Source organism: Mustela erminea, chromosome 7, assembly GCF_009829155.1.
Source record: "Mustela erminea isolate mMusErm1 chromosome 7, mMusErm1.Pri, whole genome shotgun sequence".
NCBI classification, from domain to species: Eukaryota; Metazoa; Chordata; class Mammalia; order Carnivora; family Mustelidae; genus Mustela; species Mustela erminea.
The window spans coordinates 70,333,544-70,360,773 of NC_045620.1; the positions used below are offsets into that span (position 1 = coordinate 70,333,544).

Consider the following 27,230-nt stretch of genomic DNA (forward strand, 5'->3'; position numbering starts at 1 on the left):
CAGAACTGAGTGCATTCCATTTTGGTAAAAGTATTAAGTTTCAAAAGCATAAGAAACTATATCGATGTGCAGATAACCCATCTGTACACCCTAGCATTCCCCATTCTGGGGCACAATAACCGGACTTCCGGGTGCAAACACTTCGCAATTCTGCGCTTTAGGGCTTTCTCTGGACCATAAAACATACTCAGGTTGCAACACCACATAAAGTACTTTGGAGTTATTGCCTCCCTTTTACCCCCTAGAAGTCCTTCAAAAAAAGACTTGACTGGGAATAGACAGATAAACATCCGCATTTCCTAAGCTCTGAGGCAGAACAATTCTAAAGCATGTTCTACACTGTCTCCTAGAATCCCCAAGTAGTAGTGAGCCTTTATTGTCCATTGAAGTAACCTACGAAATAATACAGTTTTAATGGGTTTCTTTCTCATCCTTAAGTCACTTCCCTATTTCTCTTCCAGTGCTCCCAGGAATCACCTCTCTGAAAAACATTCTGATATTGAGAAAGCTTATTGGATAATGGAAGGAAAAGTCCATTATAGTGGATTTCTCGAAATGATAGAAAATCCAGAGTACTTATTGGAGACTCTTGGATAGACTCAGCAGACCAGAAATCACACTTATGCCTAAGCCTCTTGCAATCAGATTCCAAGAAATAAGGTACCAGTGAGAGAATTGATGCTCAAGGTTAGTGAAGAGTAAATGATTTATAGATCCCTTCTTCAAAAGTTTATCTGTCCTTGTCAAGGTCACATATCGTCCAGAGAATTTTAATATTATCATAAAATTATACTGGTTATTTTGATATTTTTAGAAAATAAGAAGCGAGTGTAGAAGAATGGAGAAGACAAGATTTGCCTTGATTTTAAAAGTAATGCTCAAAGAATGTTTCAAATTCTATAATGATGAGCTTAAAACAAAATCAGAATTATTTTTAAAAATAGATGCCTTGTGGCCATTTTTCTCAAAAAGTGGTAATAATTAATAAACAGCATTACAAATTAAACTAATTCCCTTTCTCAATAGATTCACTGACACAGTAGGAGAAAATTATCTGTATCCTGATTGCAAGGCAACTTAGTTTCTCATGATCTTCTCCTAAATAGGAAGAAATTGAGTGAATCTCCACTTAAAGATGATTGGAAAGTTGATATGTATTATTCTAGCCAGGCGATACGTATTATGAGTATCAAACTTGGAAATACTAACATTTCGTACAGGATAATTGCCTGTTGTGGGGAGGCTTTCCAATGCACTGTAAGTTGTTTATGAACATCCCTGGTCTGCCCCCAGTAGATGCCAGTAGCATTCTCCATCCCTGCCATGACAACCAAAACTATATCCAGACATTACCCAATGACCCGTGGGGTACAAAATCTATTTTGATTAGTGGGAGGTCTCTTGAGGCATGCCTAATATCTTTCCTAGGGAACATATTTTCACTAAATGTATATAAAATTTGCCAGTGGTTTTGTGTAAAAGGACATTGTGAGGGAACAAAGATATAAATTTATCTCAACTGGCTAGTATTCAGACTCAGTGCAATGAATTTCTCATGGATAGTTATAAATTCCTACATTTAAATTCAAATAACACATTTCATAGGTATAAGTTACAGGAGACCTGTCTTGGGAAGAGTCTGATGATTTAAATTAATCATAAATTCAAATAATCCAAAAAAGTATTAAAAGCTTTTTTAAAAAATAATGCAAACTTAAGTGTCATTATTAGAAGAATAAGGTTCAAATCAGGGACGTTGATACAACCACTGTAATTTGGTCTTATAAGTACTGTGGTTACTTGTATATCACATTTTGAGAAGGTTTAAGAGAAGTACTAAGATTTTGAGAATTTTAGCATCCGGATAAGTTGGGTAATAACCAAGGGAAACCAGAATGTTAAGAACGGAGAAGAAAAAGCCCAGGCAAGGATGGAGGGAAAGTGATAATCTTGGAAAGGCTGTCATGTGGAAGATAGAGTACATTCCATTTTGCACAGAGAAAACTAAAGAACTAGCAAGTGGGAACAATAGGAATCTAGAAATGAGAAACCACAACTACCCCACCATGAAATAGACTACTTTGCAAGAGGAGCAACCAGTCCTTTAGTCATGGCTAGGTAATGCTTTGTCTGGGATATTGTTAAAGTGTAAAAATATTAGAACTATTAACTCAAACCTTTAAAATTATCTTAATTCTAAACTTATAATTTTATGTGAAATCTACTCTATTAGTAACTGCCCAGAACATTTCTGTTATACTGTTAAGGAGGTAAACTTTATTTATTTATTTTTTTTATCTTCTAGTAAAGTATCTAATTCTAACTAGGCAAAGCATTTAAATGTATTATATTTTAAAACTCTCACAAACTACAAATTGTTTCACCGCACTTTTCTTTTTTTAAAAGATTTTATTTATTTATTTTGAGAGAGAGTGCATGAATTGGGGGGGGGGGCAAAAGGAGAGGGAGTCTCAGACAGACTCTACACCCAGCAGGGGGCCCGATGCGGGGCTTGATCCCAGGACCCTGAGATCATGACCAGAGCTGAAATCAAGAGTGGGATGCCTAACCACCTGAGTCACCCAGGTGCCCCTTATTAATAATCTTACTTATCTAAATAAACTTGGTATGATAGAGTGACTGCCCAAGGACTCACAGCTAATGAATTTCAAACCAGACTTCAGGCCCCAAAAATCAGGCCCTAAATTCTGGGCTTCTGACATAACATTACTCTTTTATTTAACCGTGAAAACACATTGTTCTAAACAGTAAATATCAGATCAGAAGTATTCAACAAAACTTATTATTTTTTTATTTATTTACTTACTTCTTTAAAGACTTCTTTTATTTGTTGCTATTTTTACTGGAGAATCAATATTGTGGCTCCACATAGTATGTTTTTTTCAGGAAGTTATTTCGCACTCTTAAGCAGGGTTGATCAGTGGCATCTTAGAAACCATTACCATTTCTTTCACAGAACTGATTCAGGTAAGAAACTTCGGATGCTACCATTTGAATACCCATGTTCCTCACCCAAAATTGCTGTCTTGTTTGAGGGAACATCACCCAATGATTGTGTAAGAGAACTTACACAAGCACAAGACATACTTATCATAGTTGGTCAAGAATCAGTCTCCTTGATAAAAGAGGAACTATCAAGAAGTGGGGAAAGCATCTTCTTTGTATAAGCCTCATGGAGAACTCTTTCCTCCTTTTCAATGAATTTAATTTTGAGGTCAATTAGGTGGGTTTTTCTGTTTGTCTATTTTTTGTTTTTTGTTTTTGTAGTCCATTTACCACTTTGGAATATTGATGAACTCCATAAGACGGATGCATTTTATGGACAGAGTCTTCATTGCTGTGCGTTCGATATGTACAATGTATCTTCAAAATCCTTCATCAAGTATTCCAATCTTTGGAGAAGTTTGTCTTCAAATGAATACCATATTGTTCCAAATAGTGGATATATGAGATGAACAGAGTGATTTACATATATTAGTACTCAATAAATATTTGAAGGTTGAACTTGTAAAAACAAAGCAAAATTAATTTTTATAAAAGTCAGATAGCTGAACAAGTTACAAAAAAAGATACTGCCTTTGTATATTTAAATGTACATGATACTTCCTGGATGCTTACTTAATCCTCACTTAACCATTTATCTTCAGTATTACTTTTATAACAAAGTTTTATTTATATCCAAGGTCTGTTTTGTTGGTTTGGTTCTTAACATGTTAAGGAATTTTTGATGTCCTTTGAAGATTTGATGAGCCTAGTTAGACTCTCTTCCCAGGAAAATGCTTTTCTGAATATATCTGTCAAATTTTATTAATAAATATTGTTAGAGGTTACTAACCCCTGGGCTCTGGGGATCTATGTCCCACTGGTCAAGAATCCTTTATCTGTTTACTACTGGTAAATTTTATACTATTTATTTCATCATCTTTAAAAATTCTTACTTTTTTTTTTTAAAGATTTTAGTTATTTGACAGAGAGAGAGAGATCACAAGTCAGCAGGCAGATAGAGAGTGGGAAACAGGCTCTCTGCCTAATGAGGGACTCGGTCCCAGGACCCTGAGATCATGACCTGAGCTGAAGGCAGAGGCCTAACCCACTGAGCCACCCAGGTGCCCCTAAAAATTACCTTTTAAGGTAAGCTACATAACATAATCTTTTTTTTTTTTTAAAGATTTTATTTATTTATTTATTTATTTATTTATTTTGACAGAGAGAAATCACAAGTAGATGGAGAGGCAGGCAGAGAGAGAGAGAGAGGGAAGCAGGCTCCCTGCCGAGCAGAGAGCCCGATGCGGGACTCGAACCCAGGACCCTGAGATCATGACCTGAGCCGAAGGCAGCAGCTTAACCCACTGAGCCACCCAGGCGCCCTACATAACATAATCTTTAACTTAGACATTAAGAAGAGGTAGATTGTTTCCCTATTATATTTAAAAGTTATGAGTTAATAAGAAAGAAATAATGTGTGTCTAGAACAAGGTAGGTATAAAATGGCCTAAACCCTCATGTTCAAACATTTTACTGTAAAAAAGGAGAAAAAGACCGAACTCATGCTTTCCTATCAGATTACTCTCAGAAGCCAGAGTTTTAAATCTGTTGTCAGCTAACTATGGGACTGAAACTTACAGAAAGTAATTGAAGGATCATCTCATTTCCACAGTGACTTTGCTTTTGCAGGAAAACATAATTAGTGAGAGATGAAAAAGTATATTCCTTTATACACTTGTCTTTTGCATTTTTATTTTTCAAATAGCACAACCTGAACAAACATTTTTGACATGTTTTCTTGAATTCATTATTCATATGGAAAAATAATAGCACACAAGGAGCCACCTTTTCTTTGCACTTAGTTGTGCAAGGCACATTAGTTCTTATTATCCTTACTACCCTGGGAGGTTGGTATTATTACCTTTTTCTTTTAAAGAATTTACTTATTTATTTAAAAGAGAGAGAATGAGAGAGAGAGAGAGCACAAGAAGGGGGAGGGTCAGAGGGAGAACAGCAGACTCCCTGCTGGGCGGGGAGCCTGATGTGGGACTTGATCGGGACTCCAGGATCATGACCTGAGCCAACGGGCAGTTGCTTAACCAACTGAGCCACCCGGGTGCCCTACCCTTAATTTACTAATGCGAAAAGTGAGAGAAATGAGCTAACTCGTAGCTAGTAAATGATAGTATTGGAGTTTAATCACAGATTTACTTGAATTATTCTGCTTTTTATAGAGAAAATTGTATGTATGAAATCAGCATCTTCATGTTGTTCTTAATTACTTTTTATGAATTTGCAGTTTCCTGGGCAGCAAGATGAACAGATGTAAACAAAAGTACAATTCATGCCTGTATCTTTAAGTCTATGAATGTAGATGCACTTAATGAATGTTAAGCTCCAGAAAAATAGAGGCAGTATTCTTCCCTTGCTTGTCTAAAGGGCAGGTCTTCCTTTCAAACTCAGTCTTCCTTACGGGGCCACTTTGTCCCAAAATGGTGCCGCAAATATATATTTTTTAAATCAATAAATCCACAGTTGTATTAAGAAATATTTTATTAACAAAACAGTAAATTCCACTTGCTTAGCATTTCCAATAATGGATAAATTGGCCTTGCAACAGAAAAAAACAAAACAAAACCCTTAAATACCCAATCACACAAAGTACTAGAAGGGTAGGGTTATGTGGCCTTCCTTTGATGTCTTGGGGACTGACCACCTCACACATTATTGTAGTATTTGTGTTTGTTTGTTTGTTTGTTTGTTTTTAAAGGCAACACATTACATGGATAAAAAAGAAGCATACTCAATCAGAAAAGTTACAGTCTAGACATGTAATCAAATTTATGCCAGGTAGTGTAAAATCCTGTTGACTGCAAACTATTCATGGAACCCAGATACATTTGGTATGAAGATATTTAGGATCTTATTCATGTCTTTTTTTTCTCTCTAGCTCATGTTCCTCTCTTTTCTTTCTCCATTCACAAAGAAAGAAAGAAGAAAAAAAGAAAAAAATGCTAGATTTTGTGTAGGCCAATAACATTAGAAGTATTTTTACTGACAATATTAGATTACATCATTGCATGAAATTTTAAAATTTATGCTGGAAAGAAACAATGAAATCAATCCCAAACAACATGCTTCATAGATATACTGCTTAAAAATACCATTATTTATTTTCTATCAGATTTTGGAATCTTTCCAGATGGAAACTTGTTCAAAGTTCAGTAGATCATATGGAAAAGCAACTGTTTCTTTTTAAATCTTCAAGATGTAAATTAGTGGTTTCATATTTACCTTCTTATTTCACTGGCTTTCCCTGAGTAAGACTGAATGAGAGGAAAAAAAAAAAAAAAGACATGAATTCTTGAAGCTAGCAACTTAAAAAAAAGAAGAAGAAAATCTGAAATACAAGATATGGATACTAAATTTTAGTTTTAAACCTCTACTTTCTGGGTCATGAAAAGACTTTAAGACTTTTCACACACCACAATTACTTGGCAACCATAGATAGTGGTGATTTGCTATAAATTATACATACTTCTAAGGTGCTGTATGTCTGAAATCCAGGCCACTTCTTGGCTTTTTTCATCATCTAAAGTATCACAAAAGATGTTTTGCATTTTTTTTGCCTTTGCTGATTAAAGCTAATTGTAAAGGTATTCTCTTTTATGAAATCTAATATCATCCATTTAGGAGATGTTAAAGTAATGCGACCAATTTTTACTGAGGCATCACCTTCCAATCTAATAATGCCTTTCCTTTGCATTGCCTGCTCATATTAATAATTTATTGCTATGAACATCATTGATACAATATGCAAAAACAAGTGTATAATCTATACTTTTCTATTACTTAATGTGTGTTAAACTAAAACTATATTTAATGATATATACGTAAAACCAGAGAAGTTAAAATATGGTCAATAATCAACAAATAATGATTTTTTTAGATGGATAGTAATACAGAATCAAAAATTACCGAAAATACTTCCTTAGTTGAGAAAATGTTTACTTTCCAAAGTGTTCATCATGCATATCAGGTTCAGAGACTATATATATATATGTGTACATATATATATATAATATTTTATTGGAAACAAAGTATTTAATTGCAGCAGCCAGGGTTAAGGTGTAGATTAACCAATTTTGCTTCCGTAACCTCCCTTACATAATGGTTCATATTCATGCAGCAATATACCAGTGATATTCTATTTGATAAGAAAAGGTTCCATTTCATTAGGGACTAAAATATTCTCAGGGTTTCTTGAGAGCATGATCTCAATGAAGCAAATCACCCCATTTGTCATAAATACCTTGGCACAACTATCTTCCTTCCTTCCTGCTTTTCAATTTGTCAGTAAACATTTGCTGTTACATATATGCTCGGGTTTTCCATCATATCTGATGGATTCCTCTGGATTGGTTGTGTGTGTGTGTGTGTGTGTATGTGTGTGCGTGTGTGTGATCGTAAATGATAAAAGTATGTGGAAATGTGAGTATTGGGGGGAGAAAAGAAGATTATAAGATACATATGTATATATTTTACCTTCTAATTCACACCTTCATACAAATACTAAAACTTAATTGCAACAGAATGAAAGCTGTACATGTTAGAAAAAAAAAGTAGCTGAGTCTTTTTATATACATTCATACATATCTTCCTTAGAATAAACACTACATTGTAATTTTTTTTAAAAAAGTAAGTAACTGTGGCAATTTATAATGGTGGCAAAAAAAAAAAAAAACCTGAAATAATTGTTGCTCTGATGTCATAAAACTCCCTATACTTAGCAACACTTATAACATTGAATTTACCAAAAATGGCTGAAGAGCAGAGATATATTTTGCATTTTCTATACAACAGGCTATAAAACGTCACTTATCACAGTCCAGAAAGCACACAGAGATGGATTTTATATAAACATATGTAATAACATATTAAGCGTGCATGAAAATTTCCCAATGATTGCATCTATGCCCTCTTGGTTTTTTGTTTATTTTGAAATTTTAGTGTGAAATGTGCCTTATATTTCACATTGTTGAAAATAAGGCCTCCAGACTTTTTTCCCTCACAACCAGAAAGGGGCTTTTTGAATGTGTTCCTACACGAGTCTTCAAAAAAGCCAGCACTTTGTTTCAAATGCAAGTTCCAACCACCGCTCCAGTTGCGCCAGGTGGCAAACCCAAAGGTTTGCAGGTTGGGTCATTCAAAATGACACAGTCTTCTCTGGCAATCAAACTAACTGACTTCTCAGGAAAGCGCTAGCACTTTGGCTAAATCCAGGATCATAGGTAGCTTCTTTTTTTTTTTTTTTGGGGGGGGTGTTGTGTTTTTGTGTTGTGCCTTGATGTTGTAATACTCCTTTGCTTTATGAATGCGTGCGGTCATCACTGTCTTTTAGGAATGTTCCAGCAACATAAAGACAGGCAGAGTAAATGAAAACACTGTGGATGTTAGGGAATTTATTGGCCCCTGTTTTTTTTTTTTTTTTTCCTTTCTTTTTTGGAGAAACAAGAGCATGAGATACTTTTTATTTTTTAAAAACAGTCTTTCCTTCCTGATTGCATTCCCTGTCTTCTTTTGTATGTGCTTCATAAAAAGGAAAGTAAATAAGTTTATATTATGTCTCAGATAAAATGAAGACTATTTCTATACAAGGGTCTTTTTAAGATCTTGGGATCAGACGTAATACTCTTTATCCTTGTTTTTCTTATTTTTGTTGGCGCTTTTCGCACTGCTGGGTTGTTTCTCCTTTACGACAGCCCCATTGGACTGTGCTGAGTTACTGATGTAGTTTCGACTCTCGTCCACATGGTATGAGCCTTCATCCCGGTTCCTGTACTTGTACATGGCATAGAGGAGGATGAGGATGCACAGGGCGGCAGCAGCTACTATCCCCACCACCATGCCCGTGGTGCTGCTGGACTCTCGGATCACTTCCGCTGAGCCTGGATATGGCTCTCTCCCGCCTGCTCGGGTTGGGTTAGCTGTAGGAAAGAGGGTGAGAAAAACAGCGTGACTACTGAGTTCACTGAACCCTTGAGAGCTATATTAACATTCACCATCTATTTCCATGCCTAATGAAATAACACCTACTGCTTTAGGAAAAGTCTACTGCTGCTAAAGGTAGCAATCCCTATGCCTTGTGGTCACTAAAAACTAGGGACTATGAATCAAAGGACTTGGGGAGAGATTTGTCTCCATCTGTTCTTTATCACAGATCAGTTTTGTTAACAAGATTTTGTAAGTGCAGCCCCAAATAAGCTTCATGTAGATCTTAAGGGTCACGTTGATGTGTCAGGTGAAAAATCATAAAGCCAACATGGTAAATAAAATTATAATGACACTATCTTATAATATCAGAGAGTATTAATTTAGCAATCAAATTGATGTTCATGCAGAACACTAGGGTTAACTCTAGACTCTGAATTATGATAGCTGAACTTAGTATTACTTTAGAAATCATATCACTTCATACACTAATGAATATGGTATTGAACAACAGGATAATCCAGGCATTCTGAAGACTTCTCTCACTCATTTGTAAAAGCATGATTTTAGTCACATCTTTACAAACTAAAACCAAACTGAATAGTTTTGGAGGTTTATTTATTCATATAAGTATATATACATCGCTGATCCATTAGCAGTGGTTGGGTGGCCACCAAAACTAAATTTGGGAAGGCGAAGTAGGAAAATTCTTTTTTCTCAGTTTTACAGACTTTCTAAATTGAGTATAAGTCAAAATTCAGTACTTAACAGATAATAATGAATAAAGGACCGGCTAGCCTACTTTTCTTCAACTGGCAAAATTCTCCTTCAAGTCTTTCCCAAGTATAAATAAAGCTCTTCCATGGATATAAGAAATGGATTACAGGGTTCATTAATGTCTTCTCCAGGGCATAGTCAGGCACTGAAAGTGATGAAAGATGAAGAGAAAAAGTCCTGGGATTTAATTGTGAATAGGAGCTGGGGGGCAGGGAGAAACTCTTTTTCTTTACAAAATTAACTTTTTTGGTGGGGATTTTTAAAATAATAACTGTACAGAGATAAAAATCTATCCTATCTTTGACTCTCAGGTCACTATTTCTCTATGGATTGTGTTTTCTTTCTCTGAATCTCTGTTTTCTCCTTTGTCTTACAGAAAAAAAAATTACTTTTCAGGTGTAGTGAATTAAAAATGCTGTAATTTTCAAAATATTTTTTGCAAATTATACAGAATGAATTAAAGATTGTATACATATCAGACATATAGGTATGTGTATATAAATGGGTATGTGTTTATACAGAAATTGAACAGTTCAAGACTAAAACTGTGTTTTTTACTATTATTAAATATCATTTAGTAGCTATTTTTAATATTTCTACAAAAGTTCCTATTAAATATTGGTAGTCATTTACCAGCTATAGCTCTGCACTGCTTTATAATGCCATTTTTCAAACATCACCAAGATTTCTTCTGCATCATGGGGGAATGTTTTGCTGTCACTTTCCTTTCCTTCCCCGAATAAAGCCTTACACATAGAGCCACTGACAAAGTAACAGTTCTCAGGCTCAAAGCAGCAATACGCTGTGTTCTGGATCTGTAAAATGTATCAGGTGAAACATTTCAATGCAATGTCACTGTTGAGTTTACAAAAGCCCATGTAATGTTGTTGAATAAAAAGCCTTGTTGTTGCTTCTGTGGCCAAGGGGGAAGGAGACAAAGACTATAATCCACGGCATTTGATTACAGGAAATTAATTTCCTCTTAAAAAGAATAGAACCTACTGCAGGAACTCTGTCCCTCCCTCACTAACCAAAGACAGCGCCTGCTCTTTCAAAGACAGCCATCTTTGCCCAGGTCTGCCATTTAGCTCAGCTGTGAACTTTCACTGAAGGACAACTTGTTACTTGCTCATTTGTGGATCACTCTTTTAACATGGTGTCTTCACACTAAAGGAAGGGTTTTCTTTAAATGGCACTTAAATCTTCTCCCCCATCCTGATGGAATGTCTTTATTTTAAACACATTTTTCATAATGATCTCACTTTGTCAGAGAAGAATGGAGAGAATGGATATAAAACCCTAATCAGATAGTTCATGCTAAGAAGACTTGAGAGTTTTAATGAAATGCAGGGTTGAAATGTTCTGTACTAAGAGTATATATGTTCATTTTTTTTTCTAGCTAGGAACTGGTATCATAAATGGACTATTTTATCCAATAATTTTAATCTTATTTTTATCTGCGCTAATATTTCTGATATATTTTCACAACAACCATGTAAGTAGCACAGCAACAAGTTTATGTTAAAATTAGAATGAGATGCAAGACCAAAGCAAAACCTCAATTTTGCCATACAGGCATTTGATAAACACCTCCTATTTAAGGAAAATACTCGCCTTTTTTTGCAACTCCAGCCAAAATGTTGCGTAAGTCACATGCAGGACTAAAAATATCTCTGTAACCCACATGTAAATAAAGATTCTAAGTATCATTTTTTAAAAATAACCGACCAAAAAATGTCAAAATCCAGTGATGAAATACTTTATCCTTTTTCCCCCTGATTCACATTTAAAAATTAATAACTACCACAGGTATTATTATAGGTCTGTTTGCAATATATAGTTGCTTCCATATCTCACTGATTATTTAATGATTTTTTTCTGTTTTTGCTTTACATCTAAAGGTCAGTGACATTTTTCTTAACCTTTGTGCTAAGATCAGAAGTATTTATACACCAAAGACATCTCTCCCAGGTGTGCAATAAAAGGCTAGAGAAATATGGGGTGCCTGGGTGGCTCAGTCGGTTAAGCTTCTGACTCTTGGTTTCAGCTCAGGTCATGATCTCAGGGTCCTGGGATTCTGCCTCACATTGGGCTCCCTGCTCAGCACAAAGACTACTCGTCCTCTCCCCCTCTCTCTGTTCCTACAGCTCTCCCCCACTCTCTCTCTCTCAGATAAATAAATAAAATCCTTTTTTTAAAAAAAAGCCTAGAGAAATTTAAAGATATTTATAAATTACACATGTGGTTTCACTTATTAATGGTTTATTTTGATGATTGCTGGAAAACTTTTGAGGAAATTTCATATTAATTTAAATGTAGAGAATAGTAGAAATTGCCAAAAAAGCTAAATGCCTTCTTATATAATTTGGTGAAAATTTATATCAAAAAAGGAAACAGAGTCATCTCTTAACCCTTTGTAGCAATAAGAAAAAAAGGGAATTTGATCAGAGAGATCCATATGCATTTTTTTTGTTTCATGCACTTGAGAATTTTGCATTCCCTTCACACTCCATAATACACTAAATCAAGACATTTTAAATAAATACGACAATCTAAATATGTTTTCTCAGCAGTGGTAAAAACCGAACAAATGAACTAGTTTACTTTCACTCTATCTACCTTTCCCTGTCCCAGCATGTGATAAGAACACTTTCAAAACAGGTAAGAGAGAGTCAAGGAGGGAGCTGAGAGAATGGAATACATACACATTAGGGGTAAGTCCGTCAATGGTCAAAAGCTAGCAGACTTTGGGGTGAAACTAAGCTAAATGGACCAGAGGTACAGAGAGCCCAGGTCAATGGAAACCTTGAGCAGAACCAGGGATGAGTAATGAATAAGCCAGAGCACCTAAGGGTCCTTTCTCTTGACTGAAAACAGGCAAGTAAGCATCCAGCTGTGGGGGTGATACATGTATTTTGATTCGAGGCTTAGGTTGGAAAACAAAACAAACAAACCAAAAAAAAACCAAAAAAAAAAAAAAAAAAAGAGAGAGAGAGAGAGAGAGAAAGAAAAAGAGTAGATGAAATATCCTAAGTGCTCATTTATACCCCATTTCAATGATTCATAAAGTAGGAAAGCATCATGAATGATACACAATTTATATGAACACTAAAACAACAGATGATCTTCCTCCTGTGTCATTCAGGCCCATCATCATGTAACCCTCAGAGTCCCCTGGAATATAATAAACTACAAGGTCTGCTACCTGTGGGGGGAGCACATCCACACACCTGAAGGGCAGTATGAATGCTTCTGATACCGCCTAAATGATTCCGAAGATACTGACTGCACGGGCAAGGACAAAGAGCCGTCAAAAGGGTTATAGCCTCTTTCATAGAAGCTACTTTTCAGATAAATGGCTGTGAAAGTATTCCTCGGACCCAGAGATGGGTAAACAGTGCTATCTTAGAGGACAGATAAGCACTGATTTTTAATTCTCTCTTTATCTCTGTCAAATATTTGGTAAGATCTAACGTCTCTTTCAGAAGCCATCTACATACTCTGCTTTGGCCCAGATTCATCAAGAATCCTGTACGTCAGCTCTATGTATTTCCTTGTTTTTCACTGTCTGATTAATACTGTGATTATTTAGGCAGGCACAATCTTTCAAGTACTAGGACCCTAATTAACATAGTTCCACACTATACCCTAACCCAGTTTATTCATATGAGATAATAATTCATTGTGGAAAGTGTTCAGCGCGAAAGACACATCCCCATGCTTTGTCATATAAAAAGAATAAAAATGCATTTGTACTTTCCCCCCAAAATTTAAAAATGAAATATTAAAAATTTTAGCTTATCTGTAACTTTGCTGAGATAGTTATTTTAAACTACCACAACAGGAAGAGAAATTGTCCTGATGTATGTTCTTTCTTTATTTTTGACAGTCTTTGGCACTACATCTGTGAAAGAACATCATTTCCCCAAATAAGAACTCATTTAGATCCAGTTAAAAACACATGGAACAAACATGCTTAAGTGACACATGAGGCTATGGCAGAGAACAGAAAAGAGAAGACTTTTTGTGGCAGGTCTCTCTCCTCACCAGTTCCTCTGACCCTCTGCCACCAAACCCTTTGCTCCTCTCTGCTCTCGCTTCTACTTCTTCCCCTCTCTACCTCTTCTGGGTGGCCTTCTCCCAGCTCATGACTTGTCTTTGAAAATGGCCTTCAGAGAGCATAATGGTCAGCAAGGTGTTCAATGAGTGATAAAACCTACTGCCAAGCTCCTAATTTCAAATCATGATACAAAAGAGTCTTTACTGCAAAAAAAAAAAAAAAAAAAGCAAAAGGTCTAAATGTGATTGTTTCACTAGAACATATTCTTTGTGTTTCATATTGGAATGGCTTACCTTATCATTTAACCTTCTAAATTTGTTTACAGAATAAAATTATATACTTTATCACAAAAAAATGCTCTTCTGTTACGAATTTTAAAAACTTTGGTTAGGTCGATGGGGATGTGTAGTGTACATTATGTCATTACGCTTTTTACTGGAGCCTGTATTTATCAGTTTGCCACTGTCAGATTGTATCTAGTCGTAAACTTAGTTTAGGCAAATGGGGAATATAAAACCCACATTTACTTAGCAAGATGAATTACAACTGAAGCTGTAAAATAACAATGCATTCTGGAAGGTAAATTTTTGAACATTAGCCAATTTTTCCAGAGGCTTCACTCTGCAATGGAAAGTGTCTGGTATCCTTTGGTTATTCTTTCTGAGACTGGAAAAACAGCAATCAGATATTGTTACAAAAAAATAAAACTGCTCTTGATTTATGTTCTTAAAATACTATCTGAGAAATGATGTTTAAAGCCCTAATTCCTGTCACATAAAAGGAAGGTTGGGTGGGCGGTGGGACCTTATATTTCCATTGGTGAGTTCACCAAAGCAATAACCATGCTATCAGATGCTCTTTTTATCACTCAAATTGTCATTTTTATGAAACTATTTTGTATACTTGGATGAGCTGTTCTTTCACTGTAACCTTATTATATTTATGTTGTTTCCAAACTTAGCTTTGTAGGGTAAGATTACAGTTTCCAGGCAATTCTTATTGTTGGTTTTATTTCTTCAATATAGACTGTTTGTGTTAGAGGTATGTCATCAACCATGACCCTATCACATCAAGGATGAAGCAAGAATCTCACTATATACTGATGACAGTGAAAATTCTGCTTTTGAGTTTGAAGGAAAAAATATAAGAGATTTCCAATTTAAAACGGTATCATAATGATAAAATAATAAAAATTGATTAAAATGATAAAAAATGATAAATGATTAAAAAAACAGAATATGAGCTATATATTTTGGATCAGGAGGGGTATATAAAGGATTATAGAACTCCATAATGCTCAACATATATCATCCTGCCACCTGGAATTGATAGATATCCTATCTTACAATATCCTTTTTAAAAATTATTGGCAAGATGCATTTATTGAAATTTTTTCTAAAAGTCTTTGACCAGTCTTTCTGGTTTTATCATAAAGTAAAAGTGATCAATTTTAAATTTCTGTCTCCACCCCATGTAGGAAAAAGCTGCCTAAAATGATCTCATTAGGACAGAGCACTGTACTGTGTTTAATAGATGTAGAAATTATTATAATTCTAGGCTAGTCTTGAAAATGGTTTCAGATTTATGGGGGAAGATTTGATTTTTCCAGTACCCAGTTTCATTAATACTGTGAAAAGAAAATTGGAATTGTAGGCTCCTGGGGTGTTTGTAAATTGAGATTAGCACAGTTTTGTCCCTCATCTCCAGAAAAATAAAATTTATTATTTTTTCTGCCTCTGTGCTTCAACACAACCTGGGTCAGAAGAAACAATCATGATGCAATCCCTCAAAAGGATGAACGTTTAAATGCCACAGCTGAAGGAAAGCAGGTAGGCAAAGATTTGTATGCATGTGCTAATTTCAACTCACACTGTAGTTTTTTGAAAGGTGATGAATGCTGGATGTTTCAAATCCCTCCCATTTTCCCTTGCCATCAACTCCACCCAAGATTTGCATATTCAGAAGTTTGCTCATGAAGGTCAGACAAAAGGCTTGAGGGAGGACATGTCTGACATGTCTTAGCCTTTCTAATAAAACCTTGATTCAGAAAGAACCTGGAAATCAATAAGCCTTTGCTACCTGTGTGGCTGCTTGGCCTAACATTTTCCTCTTTCAAAGACACAAAGGCACCTGTGTGAAGGGATGTACAGAGGACACCCCTGGGGAATTGAGAGATTATCTTCACCAGAGATCTCAGAACTACATGGGAGGGTATGCTAGCCTCAGAAAAACTCATCCTGTGCTTGGAGGACAAGAAGCACCAACTAGGACAAGCTACTACCTCAAATGACAGACATGGGACTAAAAAGGCAAAGGACAATCATACCCTGTATGACTTTGGTAACAGTGAAAACTAATAGAGCAACACACACATTCTCCCTCATCTCTGGGAGAAGCCAGAGGATCATGGCATTTACAGAAGCCTGCTCTTCGATCACCAAATACTTTGTAAACTGTGCATCTATAGCTTAGTCATCCACAGGCTTCATAAACTTTAACATGGTCATTGTGCCCATTAGGTTTTATCAGAACCCTTGAAAGTGTCAAGGTATTTACTAAAGTATTAGACCTTCATGGTCTGCCCACAGCTACCTACTCAAACTTGTCTTCACTTTCTCTCAAAGGAATCTGCAGTCATAATTTTATTGCTGTCCCTCGTTTCCACATGTCAATAAAATTCTACCTACAAGCCTGACTCATATGATCTTTCTCATCGTGTCTGGCTCAATACTACTTATTCCTCAAAATTAGCTTAAGGCTCCATCTTTTATGAAGTTTCTTAAGAATATTCACTCCTTCTGTCAACTAAAACATAGCGAACCAGAGTTATGTCCGAAGGACTGTGTTAGGTCCTTGGGGTAGAGTGGATAACCATACACACTTGAAACTGCCATCACGGACCTTGAGTATTCCAAACCAGAATGATATAGTTAAACTTAAAGCAACAGCTGGAGCATGTGTGATGAAAGAAAAGGGTAATACCATGCAGGAGTAGAACAAGGGTTTCTGATTTAGACTGGAGAGTCAGAAAGACCTGACTTGGTAAACATGTATGCTGACACATGGAAAAGGTTTGGAGACTAGGCAAGTGAAAAGTGGACAAAAGAAAAGAAAAGAAAAGAAAAAAAAGTGGACAAAAGAGTCTTCTAGTCAGGAGGAATAAGGAGTAATGATCTTGTGGAAAGAAAGTTTGTTTTTCAGAAACTTAACAAAAACCAGAATGGCTGTAGCACAGTGAATGTTGGGGGAGGGTGAGAAGAAATTTGAAGGTGGATATAAAACTTAACATAAAGATAATAGGCCATACAATGAAGCCAAACATGATGAGATCAGCATATCTGACTTCATAAAAAGGAACATTTTGTTGGGAAAAGGAGCCACTAACCAAGTGAAAATGCAAATGAAAAGGAGAGGAAAAATATGTGTAGCATATATAACACACTAAGAGTTAATATCTCTAAAATACAAGGAGCGTATATCAAGTGACATGAAAAAGACCAAACAATCCATATAAGAATGGACAAAAATGCACGCAGGCAAGCAGAGAACAGAAGATCCAAATGCTTGATTTCATTAGAATATAAGTCAAAATAAAATAAGGGTTTTTTTTTTTAACAAAACTAGAGGAATAAAAAAAGTGATAATGTGATAAACATATTTATTTGGGAAATGGGCAATACTGCTGGTGAGAATATGAATTCTTCAATCATTTTTAGGAAGTAATCTAATAATACCTTCTAAAATTTTAAAAAGATTAAATTGCAATGGATGATGGGTACATGTGAGCTCATTAAACAGCCCTCTAACTTATTATATGCTTAAAATTTACAATGATACAAGTTAAAAAATACACAAATATTTTAATAAAACAACCTCAGTTTGGGGAGTATAGTCTACATAATTAAAGATACCAGCATATAAATATATAAATACACAATGTTTGCTATAATGTTATGAGAAGAAAAGAAAAAAGTGTAAAAACTGAAGAGTTTGATAACAAGGCTACGGTTGAATAAATTACAGCACACCCATAGTCTAGACTTTTATGAGTATTGAAAACAGGAATTAGAGTCAAATCTGTCAACCTGAAACATGTCCATAATATATTAGTAAAGCAGAAAAGCTAGTTTAATTCATATAGCATGCTTCTACTTCTAAATGGCAATAAAGAATAACAAACCCTATATTTATATGTTTTTAATAGGAACGTGGTGAAAGATACATGAAAGATTCATGTCAAATTGTTACCATTGGTTAATATATGAAGATGGGAAAAACAGAGTGGGGGGGGGATAAAACCAAGTAGAAAAGCTAACTAAAATTTTTCAACAAATATTTATTGAGTAACAACAATTTACCATGTACCATATTCGATGTTGATGATATCAAGGTACTTAAGACAGCCATGGGTCTATATTAGTGTATTAAAAATATAACAGAAAATATAAGAAAACAAGATGATTTTAAAATTTTAAAAAATTCAGTAACAGAAGGCAACACAAAATTTGGTACTAAGAGATAATAATGAGGCTTTAGAAAGGCTCTCAGAGTAGAAGGTATTTGAATTGAGACTTAAAGGAGAAGAATGATCCAGGTTTCTATTTTGAACTCTGGAAAGCCACTGATGGTAAAGAAGGAAAACGGTGAGATAGAATGGCCGGAAGCTGCGAGAACAGAATCAAGAAGACATATGGGGGGATTTATAGGAAACTTACATTCATTCCCATCTTCCCTCGACCATATAGGACGTCCATTTTGGTAGGGAGCCCACACCATTGTGAAAGCTTACTTAAATGTTTCATTTCTGTTGGGTTGATTCTTTGCTTCCAGACCATGTAGCTAGGCCTTTGATAGCTTCCTGTAATTCTATCTGTCTTTTCTACCACTTCCCTCACCTTCTAACATCTAACGAAGACTGCACACACATGCTACAGAATGTATGTTTTCTGACTGATTAGAGGAAGAGATTTTGGGTAAGTCCATTTCAGGAGTAGACTGGGATGAATTTAACCATTAAGGAAATGTGAGAGACCTCTGATTTCAGAGGTAGTAAACAGGTGGGCAAAACACTGGCAGTGAGATCTTACATATTCCCTCAACACTTCCCTAACTTCCAGCCTCTTCAACATCTTCAGTAAAACGAGGAAATAGGATATTTATCTCATGAAATGAGAAATCACTTCTCCTGTGCTTAGGAAAATTGGGACCAATTTATATCAATGCAAGTATCATATCTGCATTTATTTTCCCTATGCCTCCAAGTAATAAGCCACTTATTTCTAATGACTAAGTCACTAAGTTATTTAAAGTCAACCAACTTAAAAGTCTCCAGTTTGGTTTTCTTATTTACATCATCTGACACCCATAGCACTACAAATAGTTGAGAGCTAATTTGGAGCTCTTTTCTCAAAATAAGCAGAATAGTTGCAGAAGTTTCTCCGGTACTTTTCAAGACTGCTTCTACTGGAAAGGAAGCTGAAAAGAGCCTTATCAGTCAGGACAAACTTCTTATCACTGCTAAGCAAAAGAAAAGCCATCTAGGCAATAATTGAGAAAATCAGCTTCAAAGCCAGGGAACCAGGAGAAACTTGTTTTTCATCAAAATGTATTAAATTCCAGAAAATGCCAGAAGAGCTATATTTTGAAATGTAGATTGTACTCTCCATTGCTGAGTTTTACTCAACTATACTCTTCAATAGCAAAATATCTTCTTTTTCTGGCTGCTCAATGACTAAAACACCTAGGAATACATACACTCAGAAATCACTTTTCTTAGGGTGCCTGGGTGGCTCAGTCATTAAGTGTCTGCCTTTGGCTCAGGTCATGATCTCAGGATGCTGGGATCAAGCCCTGCGTGGGGAATCCCTGCTCAGCAGGGTGTCTGCTTCTCCCTCTCCTACTCCCCCTGCTTGCGTTCCCTCTCTCCCTGTGACTCTCTCTGTCAAATAAATAAATAAAATTTTTTAAAAAATCAGTTTTCTTAACATGCATTTCACTTTTTAACATATAGAAAGGTCAACAACCAATCTACAAAATTCGAAAGGATTCATTCCAAAGAATCTTCAAGCCTGGAACTAGGTTAGGGAGAACCTGATTTATTGGAAGACAAAAATGGCACCAGGACTGTAAGTCGAGTAGTGAGGAATGTGTGTGCGTGTGTGAATACTGCAGTCCTACTTCCAGTTCTCGGACAGAAGTTGCTGGTCATGTTTTTTTGTTTTTGTTTTGTTCTGTTTTTTTACAATTTACATGTTAAGTCAGGGTTTTGAAGAGCTCATGGTGTTATTTTACTTAAGTATATTGTGTTATCAAAGCACACTTCTTAATTTCCCTCCAAATATTGCACAGATTTACCTTTAGTAGATACATTTTCACATGACATCATTGTCAACTGATGCTCAGTGTAGCTACTCTGCCTTCTCACTCCGAGTCCTAAATTCCTTTTCTTATTTTATGGAATTAACAACTGTTACCTTTGCTGAATTATTAGTATATGGTAGGCTCTGTGCTGCGCCGACACATACATGTTATCTAACTTAAGCCTCGGAACAACTCTGTGATGTAGGTGTTACCACTGTTTGACAGGAAAGGAAACTGAGTCTCAATGAGGTTGTTGTTATTTAGTCTTCACAAATAGCAAAGACAAAATTCAAACTCAAGTATGTCTACAGTTATTATCACTTTATACATTCAGTGTGTCTCCATTTAGGACCACGGTACAATTTGTTATTATTTTCCAGGTCATCCTTTCCCATAGAACCAGACAGTTGTCCTTTTCTGCATAGCGGTTCAGTTCTACCCCTTCCGACTCCACTCTACTGCACCTGCTGCCATCTCTCTGTCAATTCTGGCAAAAGGAGTTTGTACCGCACAGAATCCTAGGAAAGCAGTGGCGAGGGGTAAGAAGAATATTGGTCACTGGGTTCTAGCCCAGGTACTGCACGTGACTTGCGAAGTTGTTTTTAACAATTTACGATCCCCTGTTAACAGTTTTTCATTACAAACATCATTGTGGTACATTATTTACCTCCCAAGGTCCCCAGGAATATCGGATTGGGTAGAATAATAAATGTGAAAGCGCTCAGAGAAGGATCAAGTATGATATAAAAACAAGGATAGTCTGATGATCCTCCCTGTGTCTTCGACACAACAGGTATGGAATCCACAATATTACGGCACGCCATGGCTAGGTCAGCCGTGAAGTTGACCGCTTAAGACATTATCTTCTCGGGGGTCACTGCAGTTAGGGACTTGCCTAACGTGCACGGAGGGCCTGTGAATTCAAGTGACAGAAAGATCACCTAATTTGCCAGGCATGTGGATTTGGGTCCTTAACTGTCATGTTGCATGTGGAGCTCATTTCCGTTTATCTGGGAAACATTCTATCGTCACGAACCAGTGCTCCCTGGTGCCTATGGTTGGAGTGCATTAAATTTCTCCCTCTTTCAAAATTTCATTATGGTATCTTATATTTTTAGGTATCATGAATCAGTCATCTCCGTGCACTCTTTAGTCATCACTGACAGCAAGGCTTCTTATCATGGAAATAATGACTCTTCTGATGAAGTATTAGGTTTCTTTCTAAAATTGTTAGGTCAGTTCTTTGTTCTTCCTTCCTTTCTTGCTCTGGAATCCTGTGGTGTACTTGGAAGGAAATACAGGGTAAGATTTCTAGCCCAGCTGTGTGCTGGGGGCTAGATGCACTGCTCCTCCACCAGGGTCCCTGTACACCGTCTACATACTACATAAGTCCAGGTCATTCTGAGCCCCAGAACAGTATATAATTTTCCTGATTTAACACTGGGTCTACTCACTTTGGGTGATCATCTTTATATTCCTGCCAGAAAGCTACTGCTGTCTCAATTTTCTTTTGTTGGAAAAAGATCACATTCTTTTTGGTGAAAGTGTAAGAGCTGAGGTGAAAGATGAGCCAGGTTCTCCACTGAGCTCCTCAGAAGCAAGCATGTCAAGCCTAGAGCTGGGAAATATGCAAGGGAGGCCCTCCAACCCGGGGATGTGGGGTTTGTGGAGCAAGTGGTGCTGTGGCTGGTTAGGTCACGTCGCCCTGTCTTCCTGGATGTCTTAGGAGGAAGAGCAGGCAGATCACCAGCACAGGCAGGAAGGCTAATCACTCCTTCTCTCAAGAGCTCAGCAGGGCAGAGACCTGCAATTTTTTCCTCCAAAAATAAGAATAACAGTTGATATGTGCTCTCTTCCCATCCTTACAACCTAAATTTATCCCAACTGACGCACCACTCTTGTCTTCCTGGTTTCAGAGTGGCTACTGAGAAAAGTTTTGTGCTAATAGAATTCAGAAACACTTTTTAAAACTTTCTAGGTGTTAAAATGCCAATTACTAACATTTCTCCTTCTTGCCAGGGGATATACGTTTATTTCCATTTATAAAATGGTTTACTCCTCAATTAATAAGTTAGTTTATATAATCAAAGATTCTGTGTGGCAGACTGAATGCTAAATGCTCTCCATGCTGTGTCTTTTATCAGCACAACAATGTCATGAGTATTTACCATTAGTCACACCATTTTGCAGGTGCAAAAAGTCAAGTACACAGAGGTTCAGTGTTTTGTTTTTGATTACACAGCAAGTGGCTAAACTCAGACATCCTGACTTCCAAAGTTTGGTCAAGGAAGTGGGAGATTTTAGTGTGCTCCTAGACGTGATACTTTTCTTTCTACTAGTTTTCTTTCTTTGATGACCTCTGTCTGTATTGGCATCTTCAATACACCCTTTTTTAACCTGAAAAATTAATAAAGTCTTGTCTTTCCTATTTTGTTACCAATGCCAGGATTCTTGGGTTAGGAGTTGACAATGATGACAGTGATTCAATCAACAAGTCCGATGACAGGAGGAGACCTGCAGACTCAAGTCTAGTGTAGCATTTGCTGCTCCTTGGGGCATATGAACCAACAGAGAAAGCATATGGCTCTTCACGGAGGCAGCATGTCCTGTCATGTGGTATTATTCTGAATATGCTGGGTCACTGATATCATTTGAGGAAAAGTACTTAATACCAAGAAAATTCCATAGGAAACCAATTCTATTACCAAAACAGATATTTGATAAAAATCACAAGCAAGCATGATTTCATTCCTCCCAGATTTCCTATTCCCATAAGAGATGGACTTACCCTCTATTTTGCTGAACGTATACCCCATTTCTTTCTTCAGGGTTGGTGAATATTTTTAAAATGAAAACAAAGGCTCTTATGGTATTTTAGCATTTTCTAATAAGGACCTCTGATATGAAAGGTTATTAGTGTTTCAAAGTGGGATACATGTAGATTGATTAAGAATTTATTGTGTACTCATTATTGAATAGATTTTTCTGTTACTCAATATACGAAGGTTCTGTATTAGCAGTCATGTACTTTTTGCAGACTTTCAAGTATGCTTAATCTAACATAACAAACTCATTCATCTCTTAAGTAATTATTATTAGCAGCCAATCATGTGTTAGTTAAGATGTTGGAATAGAGCCTGCTCTCTCTAACCTCAGTAGGGACTGTGGCTCATTTCTTTACTCAGATCATATCTGTATGCCTTATGAGGGCCTTACCAGAAGACAGAATAAATCATCTACTGGCAAGAAGCCAATCCCAGCAGCAACAGGTCCCCCATTCCTCAGTGGGTTTATTATCATTATTTGTTATACCCTCAGTATGTGCCAGGCACTCTGCTAATCACTCCGTATGCGTCATATTCTTTCAATCTTGTAACAACTCCATTCTCCCCATTTTACAGACTAGGAAATTGAGTGTCAGAGAGACTAAGTAACTTTCCCAAGACCAGGAAGGGATGCAACTCAAACTAGTTCTTCTGACTCCAAAGGGACAGCCAGAACTAATATTCACTCCCTGTTGCATATCACGATGCTTAAAAATGCTTTTAAGAGCTTTTCTAATGTGTGACAATGATCCATTCTATTTTATTATTTAAAAAAGAAAAAAAAATCCAGTGGTGCCTGTCAGTCAGTTAAGCATCTGCCTTAGGCTCATGTTATGATCCCAGGTCACAGGGATGGAACCCCATAACAGGCTCCATACTCACTGGGGACTCTGCTTCTCCTTCTGCTACCCTCCTCCCTCATTCTCTCTCTCTCTCTCTCTAATAAATACATGCAATTAAGAAAAAAATTCCAAAATCACAGAAAGGTTAAAATAGTTCACATTGAAAAAAAAGTGTTGTGAAAACAAATAAAAATCACCTTTTATTATTTTGTTTCCTACTGGTTTCCTGGTAGGAACCAATTCTGGTGAATGAAATACCTTGAAAGGGGGACTCACTTTCATTGACCAAGACCTGAATATCCCGCACAACCTGACCAAACTTCAGACAGGTTTCTTCCTGCCTCTGGGCTCCTGGCCTCCCTTTCTTTTGTGCATTTACTTTAGAAAACTTGTAATTTCAATTTTCTTCTCTGCCCCTTTGATATGTAAATATTTTAAAAGCCTCTTGCTAGTGTTAGAACCCAGGATTCTTTTTCTCAAGGACCCAAGAGCTGTCCCTTTGAAATATAACCTTCAAGGGTGATAACTCCCCATCTCCCAATTTCTGTGGGAAGTTAGGAGCCTACCTTGGAGCAGGAGTTGTAACACCACCTCCGGTCATGAAGATATTTGAAGGAAAAGGATTACTTTTCCTTTGGGTGAAGCCATTTAGCAAAACACAGGTGGTCTACGATCCTTCCATGGAAGCTCTTATAAACTCTCCAGTCTTCTTTTTTTCAGTTGAGTTGAGTTTGAGGTGAGCTCTGGTTGAGTTCTGGCCCCCATGTATTACAATAATCTTGCATAAATCTTCCTGGCATGTTTAATTTTCCCCATGTAATTTTTGTTTTGATATTGTTGCTCTCAGAAGAACATGGGAAAAGCAAGTATAAATGATGTCTAATGACTTTCTTCTGTTTTAACCATACAGCATTCAGTTTTATTCTAGTTTTCTGGACAATTAAATTTACATGGGAAAAAAATGATTCCTGCACCACAATGTTATACACTGAATGCCTACTAGCCCATCAGTGCCCCAAATACAGGTGCTTGCCCTGCCCCTTTATGATTAGCTGGGCCCTGACTCTTTATGATTGGCTTTCAGTGTAGTCTGGTGCTTAGGAGATACTCTAGATGTTTCCAAAAATGAAGTCCTAATTATTGCTGTTTTTCTGGCTATAGCACAAAATTTCCATTTTAACAGCAATGTATTGGCTATTATGGCTAATTAAACTTGCTTTTGAATAATTACATAATACATACACAAAATTTAAATGTAGCACAAAATTATCTTCTAATCAGGCTTTAAAAATATGATCTAATAAGTGATATATTCCTTTAAATGATTGTGATTACTTATTTAATGAAAAGATGCGCCTTGTTCAGTATACATATCTTTATTCCTAATGTGGTTAATGGGATCACTTCAATAGAAATCCTTTGATCTTTTCTCAAAATAGCGCACTGGAAAGCCACTCAAAATTGCATGGTAATTGCAGCAAATTTAGCCTAATGAATAGTAATACATTTAAAGGACCTTTTGCCATCAAGTTTAAATTTCTGCCAGCCATGGAATTATTTAAATGAACATTTAAAAAATTAATCCTATATTTGTGAGATGCCTGAATTCTAGAACAATCTTCTGCATTCCAAGAAATTAAAAGCTCACCTTTTCTAAATTCGAGAGTGTTCAAGCTCTCTTATCTTATAAAAAGTAACTTAATCTTTCTGTCTCCCTAGCTATGAAAATACTTCATAGTTTTATAAAATAATGAAATTGTTTATGAAGTACTAAGAACAATGAAGTACTAAGTTTATGAAGTACTAAGAACAATGACAAACAGTATAAATCTTCTCTAAAACCGGTTATTAATGTTATCTATCATTATTCGGATAACCTGAGCCCCAATCAATGTGATGTCACTGCTGGGCAATCAACAGGTATTCTCTGAGGGGCTGTCCTGATTAACCTTATCCCCATTAGTTCAGCAAGTGCTTAAGAGATTGGCCACAAAAATGACAAACCTTTTCCTCTGCTTCAATTTTTTTGTTAGTAAGCTTTCCTTTTTCTCATTTAAAAATAGTTTGATCTAAAAGTGGCCCCATATCCTATTAGGTCCCCTGCCATCCCCACCCACAAATAGAAAGAGCACAGACAAATCATTCTAAGCATTATAAATTTACGAGGAGATTGTCCTTCCTAAGTGGGATCCCAGGAAACAGGAAGCCGGTCCTGTTTCCTGTGTAACAAATGACAATTTAGAGTTACTCAGTGGGAAGCTCCCATACCAAAGAGCTTCATTATCTTCATTTATAGTCTCAGCCTTAGGTATAGTCTTAGATGTCATCTCCTCTAATTTCTTCCGGAGTTTGGAGAAAGGGGTCTGTTTAGAAGAGGGCCTCAAAACTAAGGGCACAGGCAGGCTTAAGGAACATGAAGTGGTTTGCAGGGCTGCCATTTTGTCAGCTTACTAAGTGAATCAAAAACATAAGATTTCAAAGAACTCTGTTTTACGAAGCCTTCTTTTCATGTGGGGAAAAAGGTCTTGGAAAATATGTATATTCACATAATACAAACTGTAATAATAGCAAACATTCCTATAGCATGTATTACGACCAAGACATTGTTCTACAACATGTTTTCCACATATTAATTCACTTAATCTAAGAACCGTATCTCTGGGCTGAGAGAAAAGCACAAAAGGTGCAAGTCTTTTTTGAGAAGTGTGAAGAAAAAGTCATCCGCTTGTCCCCTGTCCAGGCTGCTGAAACTGGGCATTTTAGGGCAATGGTGGCCCGTGACCTAGTTACTTCATTCCAAAAGGTGGGGTTCAATTAGACCTCCTAAATTGTATAGCCACACTCTCATTCTCAAACACTAAATTTATACCAATGTGAAGTTGTCACCCAACGCTAACCATGCAGGCCTGTGTGGCTGGAGTCAAGTTTAATTGAGTTCCATGTGTTCTCACCCAGGGGGTTGCTCCCGATCCAGTTTCCACATGTACACTTCCCATCAGGAGGCCCGAGTGGTTTCATCAGTTGCCCACCAATTTTCGGCCAGGAAAAGTAACAGCATTACGTAAAAGGGAAAAAATAGCTTGAATATTCTTTTTTTATATAACTGAACTGGGAAAATGAAAAGCAACCATTTATGTTCTACTTCATGCCAGGCATTGTAGTTGGTGCCTTTAGTACACTTGTTTTAATTCTTGCAACAACACGAGAAATAGGGGAATATTTTAATGTCAAAGATGAAGAACCCAGCAATCATAAAGAATCACTGAAAAAGCGCGTGGCATAGAATGAAAGATGTTCTTTTGCAGAATGGAACTGAAGGTGTAAATGTTCTATTTTTGTTCCCAGAGCTTAAGACAGCAATGGGTGGTG

At 36.5% G+C, this 27,230-nt stretch overlaps 1 protein-coding gene across 34 annotated transcripts in view; it reads right to left on the minus strand.

Moving 5' to 3' along the window:
- Window positions 1-8,305: 8,305 nt before the first annotated feature.
- The window catches only part of NRXN1 (neurexin 1), a 1,166,070-nt gene continuing 1,147,145 nt past the window's right edge, over window positions 8,306-27,230 (minus strand). For all 34 annotated transcript variants that reach the window (XM_032352097.1, XM_032352096.1, XM_032352106.1 and 31 more), the window contains one exon: window positions 8,306-8,993. In XM_032352097.1, coding sequence (XP_032207988.1) covers window positions 8,686-8,993 — 308 coding nt within the window. In that variant the 3' untranslated portion in view covers window positions 8,306-8,685. The remainder of the gene's footprint in view (window positions 8,994-27,230) is intronic.